Raw genomic sequence first — 22,652 nt, 5'->3', positions numbered from 1 at the left:
GCAGCCTATCGAGGAATAATCGGCAGACAGTAGACAAGATTTCCCCCTGGCAATCCGAAATCAGAAAATCGTCAGTTAAATCATCGCTAACTAAAAAGATGGATGTGAGAGTCCTTCATTGTCGCTCAGTGAATCTGTTTGAAGTGCATTTTAATGTGTCATTTACAGACATCCTTGGTGCAATTAGATCTTGCTGCTTTGAAGGCCAAAGCAACTGTAATAATAGCAGTGCCTAAGGTTTCGATCTAACACGGCCTCCTGTTGGTGTCTTCATGAGAGTTGGCTGTCGCAGATTTCTACATTAACATTTGTGTAACGTTTTTATCAATCAGTTCTCAGATACGGAAATCACCAGAAGTAGTAACGCAGGCTAATAGAGCCATGACAAAAGTGAACATAGCACTGGGGTTCATTTCTTTAAGGATAAAATTGTAAAACAGCAACGCTTTGTTGAACTTGTATCAAACATAGAAAACATAGAAAATAGGTGCAGGAGTAGGCCATTCGGCCCTTCGAGCCTGCACCACCATTCAATATGATCATGGCTGATCATGCGTTTCAGTACCCCATTCCTGCTTTCTCTCCATACCCCTTGATCCCTTTAGCCGTAAGGGTTAAATCGAACTCCTTTTGAATATATCTAATGAACTGGCCTCAACAACTTTCCGTGGTCGAGAATTCCACAGGTTCACAATTCTCTGAGTGAAAAAGTTTTTCCTCATCTCGGTCCTAAATGGCTTACTCCTTATCCTTAGACTCAGACTCCCAACATCGGGAACATTCTTCCTGCATCTAACCTGTCCAATCCCGTCAGAATTTTATATGTTTCTATGAGATCCCCTCTCATCCTTCTAAATTCCAGTGAATATAAGCCCAGTTGATCCAGTCTTTTTTCATATGTCAGTCCTGCCATCCCGGGAATCAGTCTGGTGAACCTTCGCTGCACTCCCTCAATAGCAAGAATGTCCTTCCTCAGATTAGGAGACCAAAACTGTACACAATACTCCAGGTGTGGCCTCACGAAGGCTCTGTCCAACTGCAGTAAGACCTCTCTGTTCCTATACTCAAATCCTCTCGCTATGAAGGCCAACATGCTATTTGCCTTCTTCACCGCCTGCTGTACCTGCATGCCAACTTTCAATGACTGATGTACCATGACACCCAGGTCTCGTTGCACCTCCCCTTTTCCTAATCTGTCACCATTCAGATAATATTCTGCCTTCCTGTCATGATCTAGGAATATAGAACAGGAGTCCATTCAGCCCCCTCCAGCCTATTCTGATTATAGCTGACCTGCACCTCAACTCAATGTTCGCCCATTTGTTCCATGCCTTTACTCAACAAAAATATATGAATCCCAGTCTTAAAGATTACAATCCTGCTCAACTCAAGGGCATACAAACCAAATACATGTCCTCATAATTTAACCCTTTTGAGCCCTGGTCTAATGTGTAGTTCCAGGTTGACCAGTCCATTCCAAGCACACCATTTAAGATGGAGATGGGGAGGAATTTCTTCTCTCGGAGGGTCGTGAATCTTTAGAACTCTCTATCCCAGAGAGCTGTGGAGGCTGGGTCATTGAATATATTCAAGGCAGAGATAGACAGAATTTTGAATGATAAGGGAGTCAAGGGTTATGGGGAGTGGGCAGGGAAGTGGAGTTGAGGCCCAGATCAGATCAGCCATGATCTTATTAAATGACGGAGCAGGAGTCGGGCATTTGGCCCCTCGAGCCTGGAGCAGGAGTAGGCCATTTGGCCCCTCGAGCCTGGAGCAGGAGTAGGCCATTTGGCCCCTCGAGCCTGGAGCAGGAGTAGGCCATTTGGCCCCTCGAGCCTGGAGCAGGAGTAGGCCATTTGGCCCCTCGAGCCTGGAGCAGGAGTAGGCCATTTGGCCCCTCGCGCCTGGAGCAGGAGTAGGCCATTTGGCCCCTCGAGCCTGGAGCAGGAGTAGGCCATTTGGCCCCTCGAGCCTGGAGCAGGAGTAGGCCATTTGGCCCCTCGAGCCTGGAGCAGGAGTAGGCCATTTGGCCCCTCAAGCCTGGAGCAGGAGTAGGCCATTTGGCCCCTCGAGCCTGGAGCAGGAGTAGGCCATTTGGCCCCTCGAGCCTGGAGCAGGAGTAGGCCATTTGACCCCTCGAGCCTGGAGCAGGCTCGAGGGGCCAAATGGCCGACTCCTGCTCCTATTTTCTATGTTCTTAAGTTCTTATGTTCCATATCCTAGACATGTTGATCCTATTTCCATTATTTTAACAACAGTCCTCTCCCCTCTAAACCTGAATTTTTCTAAAGTAAATAACCCCCAAATCCTCTTAATCGTCAGCGTTAAGATTTGGAATTGGCCTCACCCTCTTTCGCTCCCCCCCCCACCCTCCCCCGAGTGTTAATCTCCTTCGCCGTGTAAAGGGAACCAATTGGGACACAATGCAGCAAGTGAGGATGCAATAGGACGAATTAATATTGTCTCTGATTTACACATTAAATAAATAAATACAATTACATCGATGAACGGGAGTTGAAAATTGACAAGCCTTCAAGAATGAAGCGGTTATATAAATTCCTTCTCTCCAGCATCGCTTCAACTGAATTATTTAGCCGTGAAATGTTCAGAGGATATTTTTCATGTTGGTGCAGTTTCCTGCCGGTGTGACCTTTATTTTGCTACCTTCACTAATGATGTCAGAGAAGGATGTAATACATTGCGTTGTCAGCCAACAAAGACATCAAGTGTTTCTATAACATTCCTTTATCTGCTGTCTTGCTGGAGCTCGTAACCCATTCATTTTACTTATCTCATCCACCGGCACTGAAATAATGGGCAAAGGAATAGGAACGGAGCAACAGGAGGAGGCCATTCGGCCCCTCGAGCCTGTTCCGCCAATCAATGAGATCAGGGCTGATCTGTATCTTAACTCCATCTACCCGTCTTTGTTCCGTAACCCTCCGTCCCCTTACCCAACAATAATCTATCAATCACAGTTTTGAAATTTTCAATTGCCCCCCCCCCCCCCGGCCTCAACTGCATTTTGGGGGGGCGGTGGGGGGGAGAGAGTTCCAGATTCCCAGCACCCTTTGTGTGAAGAAGTGCTTCCTGACATCACCCCTGAACGGCCGGGCTCTAATTTTAAGGTGACGTCCCCCTTGTTCTGGACTCCCCCCACCAGAGGGAATAATTTCTCTCTCTCTACCCAATCAACTCCTTTCATCATCTTAAACATTTCAATTAGATCTCCCCTCAATCTTCTACACTCGAGGGAATACAGGCCCAGTCTGTGCAACCTGTTCTCATAATTTAACCCTTTTTGCCCCGGTATAACGCTGGTGAATCTGCGCTGCCCCTCCGAGACCGATATATCTTCCCGGAGGGGCGGAGCCCAGGACTGGACGCAGTGGGGGTCTGACCGAGCTTCTGTACAACTGTAACAACAAAAGCCATACGGAATGCTTTCCTTTATTATCTGATACCGTACACGCACGCGAGCGCCTCCTTCTCCACCATACCATACCCGCGCTCCGCCCGCGAAAGTGACCTGGAGGCGTAAGCTATGGGTTGTAATTTACCCACGTCATTGACATGCTGTAAAATGCACCCGACCCCGTACGCTGACGCATCACAGTTATGTACAGTGGTGTAAGATACATGACAGCCCATAACCCCTCACTCCCTTATCGCTCAAAAATCTGTCTATCTCTATCTTAAATATATTCAATGACCCAGCCTCCACAGCTCTCCGGGGCAGAGAATTCCACAGATTTACAACCCTCCGAGAGAAGAAATTTCTCCTCATCTCAGTTTTAAATGGGCAGCCCCTTATTCTAAGACTATGTCCCCTTAGTTTTAGTTTCCCCTATGAGTGGAAATATCCTCTCTGCATCCACCTTGTCGAGCCCCCTCATTATCTTTCATGTTTCGATAAGATCACCCCTCATTCTTCTGAACTCCAATGATTATAGGCCCAACCTACTCAACCTTTCTTCATAAGACAACCCCCTCATCTCCGGAATCAACCTCGTCAAGATTAGTGGGAAAGCGGGTTGTGTAGAGGACACAGAGAGGCTGCAAGGAGATTTAGATAGGTTAAGCGAATGGGCTAAGGTTTGGCAGATGGAATACAATGTCGGAAAGTGTGAGGTCATCCACCTTGAGAAAAAAAACAGTAAAAGGGAATATTATTTGAATGGGGAGAAATTACAACATGCTGAGGTGCAGAGGGACCTGGGGTCCTTGTGCATGAATCCCAAAAAGTTAGTTTGCAGGTGCAGCAGGTAATCAGGAAGGCGAATGGAATGTTGGCCTTCATTGCGAGAGGGATGGAGTACAAAAGCAGGGAGGTCCTGCTGCAACTGTACAGGGTATTGGTGAGGCCGCACCTGGAGTACTGCGTGCAGTTTTGGTCACCTTACTTAAGGAAGGATATACTAACCTTGGAAGGGGTACAGAGACGATTCACGAGGCTGATTCCGGAGATGAGGGGGTTACCTTATGATGATAGATTGAGTAGACGGGTCTTTACTTGTTGGAGTTCAGAAGGATGAGGGGTGATCTTATAGAAACATTTAAAATAATGAAAGGGATAGACATGATAAAGGCAGAGAGGTTGTTTCCACTGGTCGGGGAGACTAGAACTAGGGGGCACAGCCTCAAAATACGGGGGAGCCAATTTAAAACCGAGTTGAGAAGGAATTTCTTCTCCCAGAGGGTTGTGAATCTGTGGAATTCTCTGCCCAAGGAAGCAGTTGAGGCTAGCTCATTGAATGTATTCAAGTCACAGATAGACAGATTTTTAACCAATAAGGGAATTAAGGGTTACGGGGAGCGGGCGGGTAAGTGGAGCTGAGTCCACGGCCAGATCAGCCAGATCTTGTTGAGTGGCGGAGCAGGCTCGAGGGGCTAGATGGCCTACTCCTGTTCCTAATTCTTATGTTCTTATGTTCTTATGTTCTTATGTTCTTATGTTCTCTGAACTGCGTCCAATGCAAGTATATCCTTCCTTAAATAAGGAGACCAAAACTGTATGGAGTACTCTAGGTGTGGCCTCACCAATACACTGTACATTGGAAGCAGGACTTCTCTGCTTTTATACTCCATCCCCCTTGCAATAAAGGCCAACAATACAAAAGCAGGGGGGTTATGCTTGAACTGTATAAAACACTGGTTAGGCCACAGCTGGAGTACTGCGTGCAGTTCAAGTCACCACATTACAGGAAAGATTGCACTGAAGAGGGTACAGAGGAGATTTACGAGGATGTTGCCAGGACTGGGAAACTATAGCTATGAGGAAAGATTGGATAGACTGGGGTTGTTTTCCTTGGAACAGAGGAGGCTGAGGGGAGACTTAATTGAGGTGTATAAAATTATGAGGTATCTGGATAGAGTGGATAAGAAGGACAACCAGTGGTCATAGATTTAAAGTAATTGGGGGGAGGTTTAGAGGGGATTTGAGGGGAAATGTCTTCACCCAGAGGGAGGTGGGGGTCTGAAACTCATGGCCTGAAAGGGTGGTAGAGGCAGAAACCCTCACCACATTTAAAAAGTACTTGGATGTGTACTTGAAGTGTTGTAACCTACAGGGCTACAGACCAAGAGCGGGAAAGTGGGATTAGGCTGGATAGCTCTTGGTCGGCCGGCGCGGACACGATGGGCCGAAATGGCCTCCTTCCGTGCTGTAAACTTCTATGATTCGAACTGATGCTTCTTTGTATTCCAGCCCCCTGGAGACAAAGTGAATGTGAAGCTAACATTAAGCGGTCGCAAGCTGACATCGCAGGGAGTAGGTCCGAGACTTTGACACTCGCGCTGGTCCAATTTTATCACCCTTGGAGCTCATTAGGGCACAATCCTCACGAACGCAAAGAAATGTTCATGCAGTAATGAGATATTACCTCGAACCAACGCCTCGTAACTTGGCTGAACCAGAACAGGCGAAGGTCAAGTGTCAAGGGTCGCCCACCTCCAGAGCAGGAACAGCTGTAATAACCGTCTAATGAGCTATCGCCGCACTTACTTCAGGCTGCACAAATTGCTGTCAGTGTGGTGTCCTGCTCTGGCAGTGATTTGTTAGGGTGGCGTGAAGCATGTTTTTAAGCATTTGTTTTTAAGATTTGCCAGGATAGAACGATGAATGGTACAGCTCCTTAGCACCACAGATCAGAAATGCTGTCAGGATCTGCCGTGCGCCAATTGGTCCTCAGTTAGAGAAAGGAGGAAAGAACGAGCATTTCTATCATCACCTCAGGTTGTCCCACAGAGTGTTACAGCCAATCAAATACTTTGTGAAGCTTAGTCGCTGTTGTTTCTTTAATTATTTCGTTCCGGGGATGTGGGCGTCGTTGGCAAGGCCGGCATTTATTGCCCATCCCTAATTGCCCCTTGAGAAGGTGGTGGTGAGCCGCCTTCTTGAACCGCTGCAGTCCGTGTGGTGAAGGTGCTCCCACAGTGCTGTTAGGGAGGGAGTTCCAGGATTGTGACCCAGCGACGATGAAGGAACGGCCGATATATTTCCCAGTCAGGATGGTGTGTGGCTCGGAGGGGAACGTGGAGGTGGTGGTGTTCCCATGCACCTGCTGCCCTTGTCCTTCTAGGTGGTAGAGGTCACGGGTTTGGGAGGTGCTGCCGAAGAAGCCTTGGCGAGTTGCTGCAGTGCATCTTGTAGATGGTGCACACTGCAGCCAGGTGGATAGGGTGGAAGACAGGAGAGATTAAATGACAAAACGATCACTCTGACCTCCCACCCTATCACTGACCTTCCTCCCCTCCCCCCATCCCCTGCCCCTACCTTTGCTTAAAACCTGTTACCTCGCCAACCTTTTCCGGTTCTGACGAAAGGACACTGGCCTGAAACATTAACTCTGTTTCTCTCTCCACAAATGCTGCCTGACCCGCTGAGTATTTCCAACATTTTCCGTCTTTATAATCAGTTTTTGCTGCTGTTTTGCGAGCGGTGATCGGGGCACGCCAATTGGATCATAAGCAAGGACTCAAAACTCAAATAGCGGTTCCAATGTGCTGAACCTCAATCTCTTTTCTCCCCGGAGCAGATAGCAAGGGAATAAAATCAACCAGGCTACCTGCTGTTGGTCACTATCCCAGTAGTCTGTGTGGATTTATTAAAAATGTATTAATTCTGGTGCATGGAGAGGCGTGAGTCCGGGGTCGGCGAGAGGCCTATAAAGGTCGCGAGTTCAGGAGTCGGGAGGTGCGTGGAGAGGCGTGAGTCCGGGGATCGGCAGAGGCCTATAAAGGCCACGAGAGGCAGCGGGAGTTCGTGGTCGCGGAGGCGTGAGTCCGGGGATCGGCGAGAGGCCTATAAAGGCCGTGAGAGGCAGCGGGAGTTCGTGGTCGCGGAGGCGTGAGCCCGGGGATCGGCGAGAGGCCTATAAAGGTGAGGCTTGTACAGCTACAGGGAGAAAGCATAAAAGAAGTAGAAAGAAATCAAAAGGTGACGTCACAGCCAAGGGAGTAAGTGATTGGCTGGTGATTGGTGAGTAGCTTGTCTTTTTTCTCTTCAATCAGTGAGTAACTTTGAGCATTGTTGTTGCCAATTTAAGTTAATCTAGGGGATAAGTCACGGCAGGAGAGCTCGGTCACGTGTTATGCTCCTCCTGTACTATGTGGGAAATCAGGGACAACTCCAGTGTTCCTGACGACTACGTGTGCGGGAAGCGTATCCGCCTCCAGCTCCTGACAGACCGCGTTGTGGAATTGGAGCTTAAGGTGGATTCACTCTAGAGCACTCATGATGCTGAGAATGACGTGAATAGCACATTTAGTGAGTTGGTCTTACCGCAGGTAAAGGGTCCACAGCCAGATAGGTAATAGAAGACCAACAGGAAGAGCAGTGCAAGGAAGGTAGTGCAGGGGTCCCCTGTGGTCATCCCACTGCAAAACAGATACACCATTTTGAGTACTGTTGAGGGGGATGACTCATCAGGGGAGGGCAGCAGCAGCCAAGTTCATGGCACCATGGCTGGCTCTGCTGCACAGGAGGGCACAAAAAAGAGTGGGAGAGCAATAGTGATAGGGGATTCAATTGTAAGGGGAATAGATAGGCGTTTCTGCGGCCGCAACCGAGACTCCAGGATGGTATGTTGCCTCCCTGGTGCAAGGGTCAAGGATGTCTCGGAGCGAGTGCAGGACATTCTGAAAAGGGAGGGTGAACAGCCAGTTGTCGTGGTGCACATTGGTACCAACGATATAGGTATAAAATGGGATGAGGTCCTACGAGACGAATTTAAGGAGCTAGGAGCTAAATTAAAAAGTAGGACCTCAAAAGTAGTAATCTCGGGATTGCTACCAGTGCCACGTGCTAGTCAGAGTAGGAATCGCAGGATAGCTCAGATGAATACGTGGCTTGAGCAGTGGTGCAGCAGGGAGGGATTCAAATTCCTGGGGCATTGGAACCGGTTCTGGGGGAGGTGGGACCAGTACAAACCGGACGGTCTGCACCTAGACAGGACTGGAACCAATGTCCGAGGAGGAGTGTTTGCTAGTGCTGTTAGGGAGGAGTTAAACTAATATGGCAGGGGGATGGGAACCAATGCAGGGAGACAGAGGGAAACAAAATGGAGACAGAAGCAAAAGACAGAAAGGAGATGAGTAAAAGTGGAGGGCAGAGAAACCCAAGGCAAAAAACAAAAAGAGCCACTTTGCAGCAAAATTCTAAAGGGTCAATGTGTGTTAACAAGGCAAGTATGAAGGCTCTGTGCCTCAATGCGAGGAGTATTTGGAATAAGGTGGACGAATTAACTGTGCAGATAGCAGTTAATGGATACGATGTGGTTGGCATCACGGAGACATAGCTCCAGGGTGACCAAGGCTGGGAACGCAATATCCAGGGGTATTCAACATTCAGGAAAAATAGACAGAAAGGAAAAGGAGGCATTGCTGGTTAAAGAGGAAATTAATGCAATTGTAAGGAAAGACATTAGCTTGGATGATGTGGAATTGGTATGGGTGGAGCTACGGAATACCAAAGGGCAGAAAATGCCAGTGGGGGTTGTGTACAGACCACCAAACAGTAGTCCTGATGTTGGGGAGGGCATCAAACAGGAAATTAGGGGTGCATGCAATAAAGGTGCAGCAGTAATCATGGGTGACTTTAATATGCATATAGATTGGGCTAACCAAACTAGAAACAATACGGTGGAGGAGGATTTCCTGGAGTGCATAAGGGATGGTTTTCTAGACCAATATGTCGAGGAACCAACTAGGGGGGAGGCCATCTTAGACTGGGTGTTGTGTAATGAGAGAGGATTAATTAGCAATCTTGTTGTGCCCCTTGGGGAAGAGTGACCATAATATGGTGGAATTCTACATTAGGATGGAGAATGAAACAGTTAATTCAGAGACCATGGTCCAGAACTTAAAGAAGGGTAACTTTGAATGTATGAGGCGTGAATTGGCTAGGATAGGTTGGCGAATGATACTTAAGGGGTTGACAGTGGATGGGCAGTGGCAGACATTTAGAGACCGCATGGATGAACTTCAAACAATTGTACATCCCTGTCTGGCATAAAAATAAAAAAGGGAAGATGGCTCAACCGAGGCTATCAAGGGAAATCAGGGATAGTATTAAAGCCAAGGAAGTGGCATACAAATTGGCCAGAAATAGCAACAAACCTGGGGACTGGGAGAAATTTAGAACTCAGCAGAGGAGGACAAAGGGTTTGATTAGGGCAGGGAAAATAGAGTACGAGAGGAAGCTTGCAGGGAAGATTAAAATGGACTGCAAAAGCTTCTATAGATATGCAAAGAGAAAAAGGTTAGTAAAGACAAACATAGGTCCCCTACAGTCAGAATCAGGGGAAGTCATAACTGGGAACAAAGAAATGGCAGACCAATTGAACAAGTACTTTGGTTCGGTATTCACTAAGGAGGACACAAACAACCTTCCGGATATAAAAGGGGTCAGAGGGTCTAGTAAGAATAAGGAACTGAGGGAAATCCTTTTTAGTCGGGAAATTGTGTTGGGGAAATTGATGGGATTGGAGGCCGATAAATCCCCAGGGCCTGATGGTCTGCATCCCAGAGTACTTAAGGAGGTGGCCTTGGAAATAGCAGATGCATTGACAGTCATTTTCCAACATTCCATAGACTCTGGATCAATTCCTATGGAGTGGAGGGTAGCCAATGTAACCCCACTTTTTTTTAAAAAAGGGAGAGAGAAAACAGGGAATTATAGACCGGTCAGCCTGACATCGGTAGTGGATAAAATGATGGAATCAATTATTAAGGATGTCATAGCAACGCATTTGGAAAGAGGTGACATGATAGGTCCAAGTCAGCATGGTTTTGTGAAAGGGAAATCATGCTTGACAAATCTTCTGGAATATTTTGAGGATGTTTCCAGTAGAGTGGACAAGGGGGAACCAGTTGATGTGGTGTATTTGGACTTTCAGAAGGCTTTTGACAAGGTCCAACACAAGAGTTAAAGTTAAAGCACATGGAATTGGGGGTCGTGTGCTGACGTGGATTGAGAACTGGTTGGCAGACAGGAAGCAAAGAGTAGGAGTAAATGGGTACTTTTCAGAATGGCAGGCAGTGACTAGTGGGGTACACAAGGTTCTGTGCTGGGGCCCCAGCTGTTTACATTGTACATTAATGATTTAGACGAGGGGATTAAATGTAGTATCTCCAAATTTGCGGATGACACTAAGTTGGGTGGCAGTGTGAGCTACGAGGGGGATGCTATGAGGCTGCAGAGTGACTTAGGTGAGTGGGCAAATGCATGGCAGATGAAATATAATGTGGATAAATGTGAGGTTATCCACTTTGGTGGTAAAAACAGAGAGACAGACTATTATCTGAATGGTGACAGATTAGGAAAAGGGGAGGTGCAACGAGAGCTGGGTGTCATGGTACATCAGTCATTGAAGGTTGGCATACAGGTACAGCAGGCGGTTAAGAAAGCAAATGGCATGTTGGCCTTCATAGCGAGGGGATTTGAGTACAGGGGCAGGGAGGTGTTACTACAGTTGTACAGGGCCTTGGTGAGGCCACACCTGGAGTATTGTGTACAGTTTTGGTCTCCTAACTTGAGGAAGGACATTCTTGCTATTGAGGGAGTGCAGCGAAGGTTCATCAGACTGATTCCTGGGATGGCGGGACTAATATATCAAGAAAGACTGGATCAACTGAGCTTGTATTCACTGGAGTTCAGAAGAATGAGAGGGGATCTCATAGAAACGTTTAAAATTCTAACGGGTTTCGACAGGTTAAATGCAGGAAGAATGTTCCAGATGTTGGGGAAGTCCAGAACCAGCGGTCACAGTCTAAGGATAAGGGGTAAGCCATTTAGGACCGAGATGAGGAGAAACTTCTTCACCCAGAGAGTGGTGAACCTGTGGAATTCTCTACCACAGAAAGTTGTTGAGGCCAATTCACTAAATATATTCAAAAAGGAGTTGGATGTAGTCCTTGCTACTCGGGGGATCAAGGGGTATGGTGAGAAAGCAGGAATGGGGTACTGAAGTTTCATGTTCAGCCATGAACTCATTGAATGGCAGTGCAGGCTCGAAGGGCTGAATGGCCTACTCCTGCACCTATTTTCTGTGTTTCTATGTTTCTTGGGATATAGACATTGCTCCATGGCCAGATATATTGCCCATCCCTAATTGCCCCTCAAGAAGGTGGTGTTATGTGGCCTTCTTGAACGTCTGCAATCCTGGTGAAGTTACTCCCACAGTGCTAACTTTGTGGCTTGCTCAGCCATCTCATAGAAACATATAAACTTCTGACGGGATTGGACAGGTTAGATGCAGGAAGAATGTTCCCGATGTTGGGGAAGTCCAGAACCAGGGGTCACAGTCTAAGGATAAGGGGTAAGCCATTTAGGACCGAGATGAGGAGAAACATTTCACTCAGAGAGTGGTGAACCTGTGGAATTCTCTACCACAGAAAGTTGTTGAGGCCAGTTCGTTAGATATATTCAAAATCCCTTCCGGCTAAAGGGGTATGGAGAGAAAGCAGGAAAGGGGTACTGAGGTGAATGATCAGCCATGATCTTATTGAATGGCGGTGCAGGCTCGAAGGGCTGAATGGCCTACTCCTGCACCTATTTTCTATGTTTCAGAGGACAGTTAAGAGTCAACCACATTGCTGAGGGTTTGGAGTCACATTTAGGCTCAGTCTGGGTAAGGCCCATAGTTTCATGCACATTTTTACTGAGACTACTGTATTTTTTTAATTCCAGATTTATTTAATTAACCGAATTTAAATTCCTCTATTGCCGTGGTAGGATTTGAACTCACGTCTCTGGATTATCAGTCCATGCCTTAGGATTACTAATCCCGTGACGTAACCACTGTGCTATCGTACCCCATACCCCTACCTTGCACTTGGATAGGTTGATAACCTTCGACCACACACCTACATGACTGGCTTGACTTGGGTTTGACGGTAGATTGCGCATGCGTTGGAAGATGGCGTAACTAGGAATGTTGGCGCAGAACTCGAGGGGGTCAGGTTCAAAACCTAACCAACCTCCAGCCAAGACATGAGAAAAATCTTCCAGTTGATGCCAGTTCATTGAGCGCCCTCAAAAACAAGCAGCAGCGTTGTCTGGCTGAGAAGGAGGATGAGGGGAGTGGGACACGTACAAACTGGGCTGATCAAATGCTGCTCGAACATAAGAAATAGGAGCAGGAGTCGGCCATTCGGCCCCTCGAGCCTGCTCCACCATTCAATAAGATCACGGCTGATCTGATCTTGGCCTCAACTCTACTTACCCGCCCCGCTCCCCATAACCCCCAATCCCCTATCGTTCAAAAATCTGTCTATCTCCACCTTAAATATATTCAATGACCCAGCCTCCACAGCTCTCTGGGGCAGAGAATTTCAAAGATTCACGACCTTCTGAGAGAAGAAATTCCTCCTCAACTCCGTTTTAAATGGGCGACCCCTTATTCTGAAGCTATCCCCCCTAGTTCTAGATTCCCCCCAGGAGGGGAAACATCCTCTCTGCATCCACCCTGTCAAGCCTCCTCAGAATCTTATACGTTTCGATAAATCACCTCTTATTCTTCTGAATTCATCTCAGGAATCAACCTAGTGAACCTGCTCTGAACAGCCTCCAATGTAAGTATAGCCTTCCTTAAATACGGAGACCAAAACTGCACGCAGTACTCCAGGTGTGGCCTCACTAATACCCTGTACAGTTGTAGCAGGACTTCTCTGCTTTTATACTCTATCCCCCTTGCAATAAAGGCCAAGATTCCATTGGGCTTCCTGATCACTTGCTGTACCCGCATACTAACCTTTTGTGTTTCATGCACAAGGATCCCCCAGGTCCCTGTGTACCGCAGCATTTTGCAATCTCTCCCCATTTAAATAATAATTTGCTTTTTTATTTTTCCTACCAAAGTGTATTACCTCACATTTTCCCACATTCTACTCCATCTGCCAAATGTTTGCCCACTCACTTAGTGGCTTTACACAGAGCCAGAATTTAACTTCAATGGAAACGTAAATCGGTGCGACATAAAACAGGTCAGCGAATCGCTAAACAACAGCAATTTTAAGCCCCAAACATTCCCTCTCTGCTTTCTGCAATCTGCAATCACCCCCACCCCCAGAAAAGCTGTTGCGGCTGGGAGGGTCAATTGAATTTTTCAAACCTGAGCTGGGTAGATATTTAATTAGGCAATGGTAACGAGGGTTACGGAACTAAGGCGGGTCAATGGAGTTAAGGTACAGATCAGGCATGATCTCATTGAGAGGCTGAATGGCCTCCCCGTCCGGAAACACCTCGATTTCAAACTTCTCATCCTTGTTTTCAAATCCCTCCATGGCCCTCACCCCTCCCTATCTCTGTAATCTCCTCCAGCCCCACAACCCTCCGCGATCTCTGCGCTCCTCTAATTCTGCCCTCCTGAGCATCCCTGATTATAATCGCTCCACCATTGGCAGCCGTGCCTTCAGCTGCCTGGACCCCGAGCACTGGAACTCCCTCCCTGAACCTCTCCGCCTCTCTGCCCTCCTTTAAGATGCTCCTTAAAAATGCTACCACTTTAACCAAGCCTTCTTTGGTCATCTGTCTTAATATCTCCTGATGTGGTTCAGTGCCAATTTTTGTGTGATAATGCTCCTGTGCAGTGCCGTGGGATGTTTTACTGAATTAAGGGGAATAAGGGGTTATGGGGAGCGGGCGGGGAAGTGGAGCTGAGTCCATGATCGAATCAACCATGAATTTATTGAATGGCAGAGCAGGCTCGAGGGGCCGTATGGCCTACTCCTGCTCCTATTTCTTATGTTCTTATTAAAGGCGCTATATTAATGTGAGTTGTTGTTGCTCTGGAACATTCATGCCTTGATCCTCCAACTCGCTCTCAATGGGGCCGAGTCTCCTCACGGTGTTTGGTCTGTGAATAATTCATTGTCCAAATCAGGAGTTATAATTCGAACCGATCACTTTCAGAGTGTGCTTCAGAATTGAGTCATCTGGCAATTAGAAAGCCTGTAGGTGTTAGATGAACATTGCACGCACATGAATCTGCAAAATTCAACTGACCCTGACACCTATTTGCATATCATCTGTAATCATTAGACATTATTATATCTCCACAGACAAAACTGACAGGCAGTAGTACATTGGAAAAGAGCATGCAGTAGTCATCATGAGTCACGTTAATTCTCATAAGCACTGAACGTAATTATTCTTCAAATTAATTGCCATGATCCAGTGAAATTTATAAAAACAGCAAGCTACTCAGTTAATGCACCAAGTACATTTTTCCAGCTAATAGAACTGGCTCATCAAACTCTGCAAGAGAATCAGTCTTTGATTCTGTGTGATGATGACACAAAAAAAATTAGAAATGATTGTGAGATGTTGTAAATCACAAACAAATAAAGAAAATACTGCAAACACATGTAGGCGTTGTTTCCACTTGCAGGGGCAGACCAAAACTAGAGGCCATCAATTTCTGACGGGATTGGACAGGTTAGATGCGGGAAGAATGTTCCCGATGTTGGGGAAGTCCAGAACCAGGGGACACAGTCTAAGGAGAAGGGGTAAGCCATTTAGGACCGAGATGAGGAGAAACTTCTTCACTCAGAGAGTTGTTAACCTGTGGAATTCCCTACTGCGGAGAGTTGTTGATGCCAGCTTGTTAGATATATTCAAAAGGGAGTTAGATATGGCCCTTACGGCTAAAGGGATCAAGGGGTATGGAGAGAAAGCAGGAATGGGGAACAGAGGTGAATAATCAGCCATGATCTTATTGAATGGTGGTGCAGGCTCGAGGGGCTGGATGGCCGACTCCTGCTCCTATTTTCTATGTTTCTATGTTTCTAAACACAAGTTAGGTCACAGCCAGAGTACTGCGTGCAGTTCTGGTCATCACATGACAGGAAAGATGTAATTGCATTAGAGAGGGTACAGAGGAGATTCACGAGGATGTTGCCAGGACTGGGAAACTCCCCAACATTGGGAACATTCTTCCTGCATCTAACTTGTCTAAACCCGTCAGAATTTTAAACGTTTCTATGAGATCCCCTCTAGTTCTTCTGAACTTCAATGAATATAAGCCCAGTTGATCCAGTCTTTCTTGATAGGTCAGTCCCACCATCCCGGGAATCAGTCTGGTGAAACTTCGCTGCACTTCCTCAATAGCAAGAATGTCCTTCCTCAAGTTAGGAGACCAAAACTGTACACAATACTCCAGGTGTGGCCTCAACAAGGCCCTGCCCCTGTTGTAGTAACACCTCCCCACCCCTGTACTCAAATCCCCTCGCTATGAAGGCCAACATGCCATTTGCTTTCTTAACCGCATGCCAATCTTCAATGACTGATGTACCATGACACCCAGGTCTCGTTGCACCTCCCCTTTTCCTAATCTGTCACCATTCAGATAATAGTCTGTCTCTCTGTTTTTATCACCAAAGTGGATAACCTCACATTTATCCACATTATACTTCATCTGCCATGCATTTGCCCACTCACCTAACCTATCCAAGTCACTCTGCAGCCTCATAGCATCCTCCTCGCAGATCACACTGCCACACAATTTAGTGTCATCCGCAAATTTGGAGATACTACATTTAATCCCCTCATCTAAATCATTAATGTACAGTGTAAACAGCTGGGGCCCCAGCACAGAACCTTTCGGTACCCCACTAGTCACTGCCTGCCATTCTGAAAAGTACCCATTTACTCCTACTCTTTGCTTCCTGTCTGCCAACCAGTTTTCAATCCATGTCAGCACACTACCCCCAATCCCATGTGCTCTAACTTTGCACATCAATCTCTTGTGTGGGACCTTGTCGAAAGCCTTCTGAAAGTCCAAATACACCACATCAACTGGTTCTCCCTTGTCCACTCCACTGGAAACATCCTCAAAAAATTCCAGAAGATTTGTCAAGCATGATTTCCCTTTCACAAATCCATGCTGACTTGGACCTATCATGTCACCTTTTTCCAAATGCGCTGCTATGACATCCTTAATAATTGATTCCATCAATTTCCCCAATACTGATGTCAGGCTGACCAGTCTATAATTCCCTGTTTTCTCTCTCCCTCCTTTTTTAAAAAGTGGGGTTACATTAGCTACCCTCCGCTCCATAGGAACTGATCCAGAGTCTATGGAATGTTGGAAAATGACTGTCAATGCATACGCTATTTCCAAGGCCACCTCCTTAAGTACTCTGGGATGCAGACCATCAGGCCCTGGGGATTTATCGACCTTCAATCCCATCAATTTCCCCAACACAATTTCCCGACTAATAAGGATTTCCCTCAGTTCCTCCTTCTTTCTAGACCCTCTGACCCTTTTTATATACAGAAGGTTGTTTGTGTACTCCTTAGTGAAAACCGAACCAAAGTACTTGTTCAATTGGTCTGCCATTTCTTTGTTCCCAGTTATGACTTCCCCTGATTCTGACTGCAGGGGACCTACGTTTGTCTTTACTAACCTTTTTCTCTTTACATATCTATAGAAGCTTTTGCAGTTCATTTTAATGTTCCCTGCAATCTTCCTCTCGTACTCCATTTTCCCTGCCCTAATCAAACCCTTTGTCCTCCTCTGCTGAGTTCTAAATTTCTCCCAGTCCCCGGGTTTGTTGCTATTTCTGGCCAATTTGTATGCCACTTCCTTGGCTTTAATACTATCCCTGATTTCCCTTGATAGCCACGATTGAGCCACCTTCCCTTTTTTATTTTTACGAAAGATAGGGATGTACAATTGTTGTAATTCATCCATGCGGTCTCTAAATGTCTGCCATTGCCCATTCACTGTCAACCCCTTAAGTATCATTCGCCAATCTATCCTAGCCAATTCACGCCTCATACCTTCAAAGTTACCCTTCTTTAAGTTCTGGACCATGGTCTCTGAATTAACTGTTTCATTCTCCATCCTAATGTAGAATTCCACCATATTATGGTCACTCTTCCCCAAGGGGCCTCGCACAACGAGATTGCTAATTAATCCTCTCTCATTACACAACACCCAGTCTAAGATGGCCTCCCCTCTAGTTGGTTCCTCGACATACTGGTCTAGAAAACCATCTCTTATGCACTCCAGGAAATCCTCCTCCACCGTGTTGTTTCCAGTTTGGTTAGCCCAATCTATATGCATATTAAAGTCACCCATGATAACTGCTGCACCTTTATTGCACGCACCCCTAATTTCCTGTTTGATGCCCTCCCCAACATCACTACTACTGTTTGGAGATCTGTACACAACTCCCACTAGCGTTTTCTGCCCTTTGCTATTCCGTAGCTCCACCCATACCGATTCCACATCATCCAAGCTAATGTCCTTCCTTACAATTGCGTTAATTTCCTCTTTAACCAGCAACGCCACCCTGCCTCCTTTTCCTTTCTATCTATCCTTCCTAAATGTTGAATACCCCTGGATATTGCGTTCCCAGCCTTGGTCACCCTGGAGCCATGTCTCCGTCATGCCAACCACATCATATCCATTAACTGCTATCTGCACAGTTAATTCGTCCACCTTATTCCGAATACTCCTCGCATTGAGGCACAGAGCCTTCAGGCTTGCCTTTTTAATCCATTTAGACCCCTTAGAATTTTGCTGCAAAGTGGCCCTTTTTGTTTTTTGCCTTGTGTTTCTCTGCTCTCCACTTTTACTCATCTCCTTTCTGTCTTTTGCTTCTGTCTCCATTTTGTTTCCCTTTGTCTCCCTTCATTGGTTCCCATCCCCCTGCCATATTAGTTTAACTCCTCCCCAACAGCACTAGCTAACACTCCCCCTCGGACATTGGTTCCAGTCCTGCCCAGGTGTAGACCGTCTGGTCTGTACTGGCCCCACCTCCCCCAGAACCAGTTCCAGTGTCCCAGGAATTTGAATCCCTCCCTGCTGTACCACTGCTCAAGCCACGTATTCATCTGAGCTATCCTGCGATTCCTACTCTGACTAGCACGTGGCACTGGTAGCAATCCCGAGATTACTATTTTTGAGGTCCTACTTTTTAATTTAGCTCCTAGCTCCTTAAATTCGTCTCGTAGGACCTCATCCCGTTTTTTACCTATATCGTTGGTACCAATGTGCACCACAACAACTGGCTGTTCACCCTCCCTTTTCAGAATGTCCTGTACCCGCTCCGAGACATCCTTGACCCTTGCACCAGGGAGGCAACATACCATCCTGGAGTCTCGGTTGCGAGCGCATAACTCTTGACAATCTTTAACCTGTATTGCACCAAGACACTACTTCAATTAAAATTTTTAAAATCCAGTCCAAAAGCTTAAATGCAAACTTACCTGGAAGATGTGTGCGTCCATTTAAGAAGTTTCAACAACATCAACAATTGTTATTTATATAATGCCTTTAACATAATCGAACCTCCCAAGGTGCTTCACTGGAGTGTTAGGTGATTTAAAAAATTTGACACCGAGCCGCATAAAGAGAAATTAGGGCAGGTGACCAAAAGCTTGGTCAAAGAGGGAGGTTTTAAGTAGCGTCTTGAAGGAGGAAAGAGAGGTAGAGAGGCAGAGAGGTTTAGGGATGGAGTTCCAGAGCTTGGGGCCCAGGCAACAGAAGGCACGGCCACCAATGGTGGAGCGATTATAATCAGGGATGCTCAAGAGGGCAGAATTAGAGGAGCGCAGACATCTCGGGGGGTTGTGGGGCTGGAGGAGATTATAGGGAAGGGCGAGGGCCATGGAGGGATTTGTAAACAAGGATGAGCTCTCTCAGCCTGCTGAACACTGGGTTTTCACGGCGCGCTTCGGACCCAGCACTGAACTCGGTACTGAGGTCCACATTTGCGGAGGTGACGTTAAGCGGGCATTGCTCGGTGACCCACCTCACCCTCTCTTCAGTTACATTTCCAAGGCCGGCGTTGCTATCGGTAGCGCGAAGGCCCTCGCCAAAATGGCGGCCGCCGTGTCCCACCGCCAGAGAAGGGTGCTAGAATGGCGGCTGCTAATTTTAGACAGGATCGTGGTGGAAACTCGTGGGGGGAAATTGGGCCAATTTTGAGCCCATGGAATCTTACAGCACAGAGAAAGCCAGTCGCCACAGCTGGAGTACTATGTGCAATTCCAGAAGGATGTGAGGGCCTGGGAAAGGAAGCAGAGGAGATTTATTAATGTTATGTCGATGATGTATATATGAATGACTCCACGAGGCAATGTGTTGTACTCAAACTGTACTGACCTTGGTCCTTTATTCCAAACTCCAGAGTGAGGCACAAGCATGGTGAGCAGCCTTTTATACTGGGCCCTGCCACCAGGGCAGGAAACCCCCGGTCTCCACCAGTTGCACCCTCTAGTGGTGCCAGCATGGTATACACACAGTGTAAGCCTTATTGTAAGTACGTAGAAACATAGAAACATAGAAAATAGGTGCAGGAGTAGGCCATTCGTCCCTTCGAGCCTGCACCACCATTCAATAAGATCATGGCTGATCATTCCCTCAGTACCCCTTTCCTGCTTTCTCCCCATACCCCTTGATCCTTTTAGCCGTAAGGGCCATTTCTAATTCCCTCTTGAATATATCCAATGAACTGGCATCAACAACTCTCTGCGGCAGGGAATTCCACAGGTTAACAACTCTCTGAGTGAAGAAGTTTCTCCTCATCTCAGTCCTAAATGACCTACCCCTTATCCTAAGACTGTGTCCCCTGGTTCTGGATTTCCCCAACATCGGGAACATTCTACCCGCATCTAACCTGTCCCGTCCCGTCAGAATCTTATATGTTTCTATGTGATCCCCTCTCTTCCTTCTAAACTCCAATGTGTAAAGGCCCAGTTGATCCAGTCTCTCCTCATATGTCAGTCCTGCCATCCCGGGAATCAGTCTGGTGAACCTTCGCTGCACTCCCTCAATAGCAAGAACGTCCTTCCTCAGATTAGGAGACCAAAACTGTACACAATATTCCAGGTGGGGCCTCACTATGGCCTCATCAGGTAAACAAGTCTCCATCTTATGCAACCACACAGTGATTACACAGAGAGTATATCTATAGTCTGCACATACAACAACTAGAATGGCGAGGGGGCGGTGAGGGACTTCAGTTATATCGAGAGACTGGAGAAGCTGGGGCCGTTCTCCGTAGAGCAAAAGAAGGTAAGGGCAGATTTGACAGCGGTGTTCGAAATCCTGAAGGGTTTTGATGCAGTAAATAAGGAGAAAATGTTTCCAGTGGCGGGAGGGTCAGTGACCAGAGGGCCAGAGGTGTCATTAAAAGAATGATGCAGCGAGTTGTTGCGATCGGGAACGCGCTGCCTGAAAGTAACTTTCAAATGGGAATTGGATAGATATTTGAAAATGAAAGATTTGCAGGGCTTTGGGGAAAGAGCGGGGAGAGTGGGACTAATTGGATCACTCTATCACAGAGCCGGCACAGGAACGATGGGCCGAATGGCCTCCGTCTGTGCTGTTTTGTCCCATGATTCTTTGATCATGCCTGTGCCACCAGCTCTGTGAAGGATTCTACCTGGACTTATTTGGGTGACTCACACCTGGCCTATGGTCCTCCATAACTTGGTAAACGTCTAACATGCTCACCTCTACCATTAATGCATTGTCAATGATGGAATCTAATTATTACCAATCTAAGATAAAAGGGTTTTGGTAGAAGGAGCAACTGATATGTCCTCTGAACCTCACACGTTGGTCTTTTCTTCACTAACAAGGTGCAATAACTGTGATTTGTCAGGTTAGGATTGCAATTATCCCATTGATGCCGTCAGTTTGGGAAAGTACTGGAGTTTTCAGTACATTAGTGACACTTTATCCCTTTCAGTCTGATGAATAGTTGACAATGCTATTGTTGGTATGCATGAAGCGCACCATAGCAACAGTCCCTAGCAACGAAAGAAAGTACTGCTCTTCTTCATTGAGCGTTAATGGCTCTGCTCATCCCTGGATACTGGCCATGGAGTTTACCGTCTGCATGGGGTAACAGGCAAATATTCCTTCTCTCGTCCATCCCGTGTTCAAATCCATCCATGACCTCGCTCCTCACCGCCCCCCCTCCCTATCTCTGTAACCTCCTCCAGCCCTACACCCCTCCCTATCTCTGTAACCTCCTCCAGCCCTACACCCCTCCCTATCTCTGTAACCTCCTCCAGCCCTACACCCCTTCCTATCTCTGAAACCTCCTCCAGCCCCTACAACCCTCCTTATCTCTGTAACCCCCTGCAGCCCCGACACCCCTCCCTATCTCTGTAACCCCCTGCAGCCCCTACACTCCTTCCTATCTCTGAAACCTCCTCCAGCCCCTACACCCCTTCCTATCTCTGAAACCTCCTCCAGCCCCTACAACTCTCCCTATCTCTGTAACCTCCTACAGCCCCTACACCCCTCTCTATCTCTGTAACCTCCTCCAGCCCTACACCCCTCCCTATCTCTGTAACCTCCTCCAGCCCTACAACCCTCCCTATCCCTGTAACCTCCTCCAGTCCCTACACCCCTCCCTATCTCAGTAGCCTCCTCCAGCCCCTACACCCCTCCCTATCTCTGTAACCTCCTCTAGCCCCTACAACCCTCCCTATCCCTGTAACCTCCTCCAGCTCCTACACCCCTCCCTATCCCTGTAACCTCCTCCAGCCCCTACACCCCTCCCTATCTCTGTAACCTCCTCTAGCCCCTACAACCCTACCTATCTTTGTAACCTCCTCTAGCCCCTACAACCCTCCCTATCTCTGTAACCTCCTCTAGCCCCTACAACCCTACCTATCTCTGTAACCTCCTCTAGCCCCTACACCCCTCCCTATCTCTGTAACCTCCTCTAGCCCGACAACCCTCCCAATCTCTGTAACCCCCTCCAGCCTCTATCGTGATTTCAGCTGTCTGGGCCCTAAACTCTGGAATTCCCTCTCTAAGCCTCTGCGCCTCTGAGCCTACATTAAGACTCTTCTTAAAACCTCCCTCTCTGACCAAGCTTTTGGTCACCTGTCCTAATATCTCACTATGTGACTCGGTGTCAAATTCTGTCTGATAACGCTCCTGTGAAGCGCCTTGGGATGTGTTACTGCGTTACAGGTGCTATATAAATGCAAACTGTTGTTATTTGGGCTTGGGCAGCGAGTGGCTCAGTCGCTAGTGTCGACTGGAGCAGAAAGTTGCAAAGGGAATGGATAGATTAAGTGAGTGGTCAAAAACTGTGGCAGAAGGGGTTCAGTGTGGCAAAAGTGGGGGATCAACCACTTTGGACTTTAAGAAAAGAAAGAAAGACTTGCATTTATA

General features: G+C 47.2%; 1 protein-coding gene across 10 annotated transcripts in view; it reads left to right on the top strand.

The window, feature by feature from the left end:
* Positions 1-22,652, top strand: part of LOC139261987 (calcium/calmodulin-dependent protein kinase type II subunit alpha) — a 336,847-nt gene that overhangs the window by 181,393 nt on the left and 132,802 nt on the right. For 3 of the 10 annotated variants that reach the window (XM_070877158.1, XM_070877154.1, XM_070877149.1), the window contains exon 5: positions 7,795-7,811. The exons of the other annotated variants lie outside the window; for them this stretch is intronic. In XM_070877158.1, coding sequence (XP_070733259.1) covers positions 7,795-7,811 — 17 coding nt within the window. The remainder of the gene's footprint in view (positions 1-7,794; positions 7,812-22,652) is intronic. 10 annotated transcript variants of the gene reach the window in all.

This window comes from Pristiophorus japonicus, chromosome 4 (assembly GCF_044704955.1).
Source record: "Pristiophorus japonicus isolate sPriJap1 chromosome 4, sPriJap1.hap1, whole genome shotgun sequence".
NCBI classification, from domain to species: Eukaryota; Metazoa; Chordata; class Chondrichthyes; family Pristiophoridae; genus Pristiophorus; species Pristiophorus japonicus.
Note: the sequence above shows the minus strand (reverse complement) of the source record. Positions and strands in the feature narration are given on the sequence as shown.